At 43.2% G+C, this 8,843-nt stretch overlaps 1 protein-coding gene across 1 annotated transcript; it reads left to right on the top strand.

The window, feature by feature from the left end:
- Positions 1 to 1,415: 1,415 nt before the first annotated feature.
- Positions 1,416 to 7,330, top strand: PDCD2 (programmed cell death 2). Its single transcript, XM_034992186.1, has 6 exons — positions 1,416 to 1,736; positions 2,223 to 2,462; positions 2,812 to 2,943; positions 4,282 to 4,385; positions 5,816 to 5,929; positions 6,716 to 7,330. The coding sequence occupies exons 1-6, from the start codon at positions 1,454 to 1,456 to the stop codon at positions 6,872 to 6,874; spliced, it is 1,032 nt and encodes a 343-aa protein (XP_034848077.1). The 5' UTR covers positions 1,416 to 1,453; the 3' UTR covers positions 6,875 to 7,330.
- Positions 7,331 to 8,843: the final 1,513 nt, after the last annotated feature.

The raw sequence follows: 8,843 nt of genomic DNA, 5'->3' as shown, positions 1-8,843 counted from the left end.
GTAAAAAATGTTCAGTAATTAATAAAACGCAGAGGGATCTACAGTTGGAACTGAAACAGATCTCCCAAATGGGTTTCAGTTTTGAAGGAGGGTCTCTGGCATTCTCATCTTCATATGATTGGATTATGGGTGTCACAAAAGAAAACAGTATTTCACAGACTTGAGGTGTAAAAAGTCCCTGGATTCTCTAAGCAGTCTGGGACTCCACTGCTGGAAAGAAATGTTTGTTGAGTAAAACTCAGTTGGAGCAGGCTGTCACTGGAGTGAAACAGAACGTTCCTCCACAATCTGCTTTTACACACTGTTTCCTGACTTCAACAGACCGAGAAGAAACTAGTTTTTCTCCCTCAGAACACAATTCACATCTACAAATACCCTATCTTATAAGGGATGTGGCTTACTCAATTTCAAGAACTTAGTTTTTTAAAATAAACATTCTTGGGGGCACCTGGGTGGCTCAGTGGGTTGAGCACCTGCCTTCAGCTCAGATCATGATCCCAGGGTGCTGGGATTGAGCCCATGTCAGGCTCCCTGCTCAGCAGGGAGTCTGCTTCTCCCTCTCCTCTGCTCCTCCCCCTGCTAATGCTCTGTCTCTCTCACTCTCAAATAAATAAATAAAATCTTTAAAAAAAATTTTTTTTAATTCTCATATTATTTTCCCTTCAGTAAAACAGAACTGAATTTAGTTGCTTCAGAATCTAAGAATGATGAACATGTGCTTTGGGAAACAAAATAACAGCACAGAGGTAACACTAAGATGAAAGAGATTGTTCTTAGGTTTTACAAGAAAGGAAACGTTAGATGTTATTCTGCTATAAACTCATTACTGGAAATAGGAGCATCCGGGCCATAGCTACACTTGCTCACGTCTCACTGAGACTTAAACAAAAAAACGGCCAATAACATCCTCACCGCGCAGAAGGGGCGCAGGCCCGGCCCACCAAGCAGCGCTTCGTGCAGCCTCGGCGCCACGTGCCACGTCGGCGCCACGTGCCACGTGCGAGGCGGAGGAGGCTGCAGGAAAAGGAGCAGGGGACAAGGGCTCCTTTGGAGAGTGCGAAGTTTCAGACTTGTTGCGTTTAGAATTTTAATTCTTTGGCAATTTTTACTTAAAAAAATAAACCTCTCAGTGTTTGATGTGACAAAGGCAGCCATGTCCAAAAGGCAGAGGAGGAAAAAACAAAACTAAGGACACAGTTAAGGAGTTGGTGAACATACACACGTCTCTTCCGGGCTCATTACAGTAAATTCCTAACCCCAACCCCTAAACCCTAACCCCGCCCCCACCTCACGGGACCGGAAGTTAGGGACGCATGCAGCGAGCTGACGTCCGGCCATTTCCTTAGTCCCGCCTCCTCCCCCTGCAAACGCCGTTCTGCGCGCCTTCCGGTGGCCAACTTCCGCCTTCCGGCCGCGAAGCGTAACCACGGGAGCGCCCGGTTCCCCTCGCTCTATGGCGGCCGCCCGTGCGGGGCCGGCTGAGCTGGGCTTCGTGGAGGCGGCGCCGGCGTGGCGGCTGCGCAGCGAGCAGTTCCCAAGCAAGGTGGGCGGCCGGCCGGCGTGGCTGGGCGCGGCCGGGCTGCCGCGGCCCGAGGAGCTGGCCTGCGCGCTGTGCGGCCGCCCGCTGGCCTTCCTGCTGCAGCTGTACGCGCCGCTGCCCGACCGTGCCGACGCTTTCCACCGCGGCCTCTTCCTCTTCTGCTGCCGGGCGCCGCCGTGCTGCGCCGGCCTGCGCGGTGAGCGGCCGCCGCGCCCGGGGCCAGTGGGGGGTGGTCCCGCGCCGCGCCCGCGCCCGCCGCCCTGCCTCCGGCCGCCGCGCTGCCTGGCGCATTACGGGGCCCCAGCTTCTGGGTTGACCAGTGGGTGCGGAGAGTGCGCGCTTATACCAGCAGAATACAGATTGGTTTCTAGAAGGCTGGGCCCACGTAGTGTTTCCGAATTTCTGCAGTCAGTGTGACTTAACTGTGAGTCTCACTATTTGATTATTTTGAACAAGCTCAAAGACCCGATTCAGGTTGTTGTGGGTACCCAACTAGTTTCTTGTGCTTGTGCACGTTTTTTTTCCTCCCCTTTCAGAAAATAAGATCCCTGAAATAAAAAAGTTCCTTCTATTTCTCTTTTTAAGAATTTAGTGTCTTTTCAGTCCTGTGTGGACTGGAGGCTCGAATATTTGGATTGCTGTATTATTTACGATATTTACAACGTTTCTCATTTTCTCTTAGTTTTTAGAAATCAGCTGCCCAGGAAAAATGACTTTTACTCCTATGAGCCACCTTGTGAGGATCCTCCAGAGACGGGAGAGTCTGTGTGCCTCCAGCTCAAGTCTGGTGCTCATCTCTGCAGGGTCTGCGGCTGTTTAGGCCCCAAAACATGCTCCAGATGTCACAAGGCACATTACTGCAGTAAGGAGCATCAGACTCTAGACTGGAGATTTGGGCATAAGCAGGCTTGTACACAATCGGGTGAGTCAACTCTTTTTAAGTCTTAGCTCAGTTTCAAAGCATCTGTCAACCCAAGTTTTTTGCTTTGAGGATAAAAGTTAAGATTAGAGAAGGTATTATACTTCTCAAAATTTTAGTAACTGGTAACATGAACACCTCTATGAAAGAGGAGCTGTGAGGTCTTGCCTGCTCAGATATGCCCCAGACTTGCTTTAATTTTGATGTTTAATTTATGACCTAAATTGCTGGAACCACGTGTATTAATTTACTAGGGTTACTGCATAGAATATAGCTTAGAAATGGGAAATTATTGGATCCTTTTTAAACCTAAAGGATTAGTAGTGATGCTAGTTACCTTTTCTTGTTTCAGATTATTTGGATGGAACAATTCCAGACCACAGCTTCCTTTTTCCAGAATTTGAAATTGTAATAGAAACAGAAGATGAAATTACATCTGAAGTTGTTGAAAAAGAAAATGAATCAGAAATTACAGGGAGCATGGGTAAGGAGTCACTTTTAGAACTTTATTCATTAAGTGATTAAATATAGTGCTGGAAAGAGAAGGCTCAGTATGTCAAAAAGAGAGGTAGGTACTGACAGGAAGTCAACTCACTTTGGAGTCTGTAGCCTATGATTTTCAAACACTGTCATTTGACAGTATCCTTCCTGTACCTCTCCTCCGTGGCATATATATCAGATAGATTCTGGTTCTGATGAAGACATGTCAGGGTAAGTATCCAGGTGGTCATTTGGGTAGGGCTCCTCCACAGGATGCTGGAAACTTGGTAAGTTCATCTAGATCCAAGATCTGTTTCTCAGATCAATATAGAATATGTGAGACCCTTAGCATAGTGTTTGGCGGGTGACAGGGGCCCTTTAAATGTTTCATCAGCTAATTTCAGATACCCAATTTTACAGGTTATCTAGATAATGGTACGCTAATGTAGTGCCTAGGCCTGCCAGATAGCTAAGCGAAGGATTAGTAGCCAACATTTATCCAGCACTTATTCTGCATCAAGGGCTATGTGTGCATGATCTCATTGAAATCCTGAAGGCAGTACAGTGAGTTAGAAACTGTACCTCATTTTGAAGTGAGGAATTTGAGGTTTTCTGGGTAACTTGTTTGGTCATGTAACCAAAGTTGGTAAAGTTTTAGAACTGCAGTTTGAGCTCCCATGTTGTTGACTCCAGAATTTGAACTCTTAACTACCACAAAATTGTGTTTTAGAGTCTAAATCAGACTTTACAGTATCAGCTTACTGGTTTATAGTTCATATTCAGGTGATATCAAAAATATACTTTGGTACATGTAACACAGACTAAATCCTGTTGCGAACAGCAGGGGTTCAGACAGCTGGGATTCCAGGAGAGGAGTGTGCAGGAGTGTGCAGAGAACAAGCTGGTAGGTCCACAGTGAGTGAGTGATGGCTGAATGAGTGTACCAGCTGGGAAAAGACATGTGTGAGACATGAAGAACCAGGGCAGTCCCAGGCAGCTTAAGGGCAGTAGTGAAAATAAAAGGTTCAGCATTTGTTGGGTGTCCTGTCATCTACCGGGCACAAGTCTTAAACCCAGGACTTGGGTCTGTTCTTTTCATTTGAAGATTTAAAGAGAAGCACTCACTAGGAACCTGTCCAGTAAAGTGGGGTACCTGGAAAATCAGATGGTCTTGAAACACTATAATGAATTAAAATAGGGAAAGCCTTTGGGAACATCTGGCTTTCACTATCTGATTTAACATTAAGTTGGTTATTTGAAATGTCCTGCCCTCAGCATGTAGGAAATGTCAAGTCATGGGGACTAGTCCTATTGCTGTAATGGTTGTGTTGATATTTTTCAGGTGAAGCACCTGAGGAAGAATTGGATTCCATGGCAAAACTTGAATCCAAGGAAGATAAAATTTTCCAGAAGTTTAAAACTAAAATAGCCCTTGAGCCAGAACAGGTAAACTAGAACTCCTGCAACTCCTTCTTGTGTTCTTTTCAGGTGGTGGTTTTGGGGTACAGTCCGTGAGAAGTAACTACTATAAAGCTAGTCTCGTTATAGGAGTCCTTCACACAGATAGGCTGCTGATCCTGTCAGTAGTTATTGAAAAACTACAGGTTATACTGTTTATCACGTAGGGTCTGTATTTTAAAGAAGGCATCCGAGACAGATGAGTAAGATGTTGCCTGTAATACAGGAAGTTTGCACCAGTGGCAGAAAGAAAGGAACAGATATTTTTGCCCATTTATCCAATAGGAACCTTTTGCTTGTAAAACCAACATGACATGTTAACACAGACACTGGTTTTGTGAAAAAAAAAATGGGCTTTGGGGTTGGGAAGAAGCCTGGATCCTAGAGTTAAACGAAGTGCTCTGAGGTAATTGCATCTACAATGTGAAAAAATTAGAGGTCAGTTGTGAGGATGAAGGAAGAATGTAGGTACATAATAACTGCTCAGCAAATGTTTCCCTTCTTCATCCCTGTTCTTCTGTTAATATCATTCCCCTTAAAGACATTCACCGTAAACCTAAATCACTCAAGAAAGTTCAGCTCAACTCCTATAAAGCAGTCACTGAGTCAAATAAATATCCAGGAGAAGAATATTTTAAGAATAGACCTAGGTCCTAAACACTGTGAAGGTAGTTTTTAGCAATGCATATGCTTTTAACAAAACATAGGAAAGCCACTCTGTTGATGATTTATCTCTGTAGTATTTATCTAAACAACTGTGTATTACTTGGTATTTGTCCCTTTAAAATTCTTTAAAATGAAAATAATATATGAGAGCGCCCACAAGTGGGGGCGGGGGAGCAAAGGAAGAGTTTTTTTTTTTAATTTTAAGATTTTATTATTAGAGCGTGCATGCATGCCTGAGCAGGGGGAGGGAGACAGGGAGAGGGACAAGCAGACTCTATGCAGTGTGTGGAGGCTCCATCTCATGGCCCTGAGACCATGACCTGAGCTGAAACCAAGATTTGGGCGCATAACCCGACTGAGCCACCCAGACACCCTTGGTCCCTAACTGAGGTTCCTTTTATCTGTGAAAGTAAGCACAGACTCTGGGCTGCATTTTGGATTTAGAAACTGGTAATGGAGAAACAGGAGTATAGTGGGACCCTCACAAAATACTCCCTAGGATTCAGATTCTAACCATATTACCATGTATGAAATAGGATTTTGATATCCTGAGTCAGATAAGCTAAAATAACTGATTTGATGACACTGAAAAAGCATTAACGGTGCCAGGTCTGAGTTGGGGGGGAACAGTATAAACTGTGTTTCGGATGAGTGTTCCATCAAGGCTCTCCAGATTATTATCCAATCACGTGCTACCACTGGAAATTTAGGTGAGATGTTGGTGATTTGCACATGGTCCTGGTTGATTTTAGGTTCTCAGATACGGCAGAGGGATTGCACCCATCTGGATCTCTGGTGAAAATATCCCTCAAGAAAAGGATATTCCATATTGCCCCTGTGGTGCCAAGAGAACATTTGAATTCCAGGTATGACCTTAAATGAGTATTTTAATATGTGTAATCACCCTAAGTTATGTTATTAAATGCTCCAAAACTTTACCGAAGTAATATATGCACATGGGTCCTGTTGTTACTACAGAAAGTGCCTTGTCCCACCTAAGAGCTTATTCCCTGGAGGGAACGGTCTACAGTTTTATCTGGTAGTTCTCTAAATAACATGCTTTTTCTGGTAACTTGTCAGTTTACTAGTTTTTAGACCTTATCCATTGACTGGCACGTGCAATAATGAGGATTTAAATGTAGTTTCTTATACCATCTGGACCATCTTCCCACCTCCCAGGGTGGTTACATCGTTATTTTTAGTGTCTGCATTTTATTACCTTGTAATTTTAAATACTCTTTCTTTTCTTGTTATGGCAATTAAGGTCTTTGTACTTTGTGACAGGAGCGTTTTAGAGGCCTTAGTGAGGTTTGGTCTTAGTTTGTGGATTTGTTAGGAAAACAGATGGATATAATCATTAAGAGAAATGGTTTTTCAAAAGGAATTGTTAGGATCACAATCCATTTGGGTTGGGTAGAGATGTTCTTGAACTGTGGATTTGCTAACCTTACAGAGTGGTAGGTAATACTTGTTGCTGAGGGTAAAAAAAAGGAATTGTGAAGACTATATCCAACAGTAATTGGTTCTTAGTGTCAAAGCTGGAGATTAAAAGACCGGGGTCCCTGCAATCGCCCTGGCAAGGAAGGTCTGTTGAAAGCGGACAGTGCTCCCTGCCTCAGCGCAGGGCTCTAATTCTGTCATCCTCTTCTCAGGTCATGCCTCAGCTGCTCAACCACCTAAAGGCCGACAGACTGGGCAGGAGTGTCGACTGGGGTGTCCTGGCTGTCTTCACCTGTGCTGAAAGCTGTAGACTGGGGATTGGCTACACAGAGGAATTTGTTTGGAAGCAAGATATAACAAATACACCCTAAAGACAATGTTGTAAAGCCTTAAAAATGCTCATAATCTCTTAGACCTTGCAAGTCCATTTCTAGGACTATCCTAAGGAAATAATTATAGCAGAGACAAAGGTACAAAGATGTTGTTTTAGGTGAGTTTACAATGTGTAAATATTAGTGCAACAAAAATTGTCTGGTGACCAGGTATTTAAAGAAATTTTGGTGAATTCCTACAGCAGAAGGTAATGCACTCTTAATGATATAAACCTATATGTACAAGATACAGGTTTAAACTGACACCAAGATATTCATAGTATGTTCATATTTTTGTAAAAGTATTTATACATATGTATGTCAACAGAAATCTGGAAAGATACCTACTCGGTGGGAACTAGTTAACTATGGATGGTGGGACTATGAAATGATCATTTTACCTATGTGTTTGTTTCTTTCTACAATAAAAATGGGTTGATTTCCTCATTAAGACAATCCATTACTCAGAGCATTTTTCCTCCTAACATTTGCAATGTTAAAACCAAGAGAAAACTATTTGGGTAAAACCCAAAGAGACGTGACTGGTAATCAGGTCATTGTCATGGGCTCTAAGACACATGGAAGTCCAGAACACTGGAAAAATACAAAACCCCAGTAGGCTGGTGAATGTGATGAATAACTGACTTCGAAGAGAAGCTCTACTTCACAACTGACCTTGATCTGCCAATAGCACTGCTCACAGATGAGAGATGCAAGGCAAGAATGATGGTCTTTCTCTCTCCCCCGCCCCCCATCTCATGCCAGTGTACACATGGGGAGTAAACCCAAGTAAGGAGGCAGGAATTGGCCATTAGAATTTCCCTAGGGAAATCTGGCCCTGAGGTCAGCTAAATCTGTTAACCGTGCTAAGGCTCCTTCCAGCCCCTAGTGTTTCACGATTACGCTGTGACAGTTCCCAGTTCTTTCAACACCAGTGACGCCTGCCCAGCACTGAAGGAGGCCTGAAGGGACACTGCTGTTGATCAGTGCTTAAAAACCAACAGCTAATCCAAGTTGGCTCATGTTCTCCCATAAGGGCATCTTTCTTGCATATAACACCATTATTAATGTCACTGACTACCTGGTTATTTTACTACATTTTTATGAGAAAGTCCTGGTCTATTAGCCCACATTATAGGTATATATGTTATTCATAGAGATATGTGTATGAAATACAGTGAAACATAGCTCTATATGGGAAACCAGTATGGAATTCTGACGGGGAGATTTGTTACTAGGCTACTTTTAAATACAACCTGTAAAGAGGGAGGATAGTGTCACAGTTTTCAAGCTGCAAGAGTGAAGTCTGAGAATGACCTACAACTATGGTGATACAGCCCATTGCTACTGGAGGACACATTATAAGTTGTCATCATCTGGTGGCAAGAATCAACACTTGGTAGGAAGCTCAGTGGCTTCTAGAAAACTGGACTAGTGTGGGGTCTTCACATTGCCAATTGTAAATGATTCTTAAAGTCAGGAGATGTTATAGTAAGTTTTCCAAAGCAGAATAGTGCCCTGACTGCTAAGGACTTTAAGCAAACCCATTAGGGTCTGTTTGGAGACATCACCAGATGATTGTGGACATTCTTGCAGGTATGTTGGGAATAACCAGCCAAGCTATCCTTTAGGTATGTATCCCTACCAAGTTCTGGCAATTGGGGTGAGGGTTCACAGGGTCTTTCCACTTACAGACTAGTCCAAATCAACAGAAAGAAAATGTCACAATGTCAACTAGCATCCATGTTGAAAAATAATCCATCATATGAAAAATAATACAAAATAAAAATAACCTAAAACCAAAAATTTACATAAAAACATTGAGCAACTCAGTTACTTCTGGAAATGCCAAGATGCATTTAAAAACATCCTAAAATGATCATGTCTCACCCAGTAACTTCCTGTAGAGGATGTCATTCACTATTGCCCATCCACGTACTCCACCAAAACTTCTGTTTGGCTCAGACGC

This window comes from Mirounga leonina, unplaced genomic scaffold (genome assembly GCF_011800145.1).
Source record: "Mirounga leonina isolate KUSES-001 unplaced genomic scaffold, KU_Mleo_1.0 Mir_55, whole genome shotgun sequence".
NCBI lineage: Eukaryota > Metazoa > Chordata > Mammalia > Carnivora > Phocidae > Mirounga > Mirounga leonina.
This window is presented reverse-complemented; position numbering and strand designations above follow the sequence as displayed.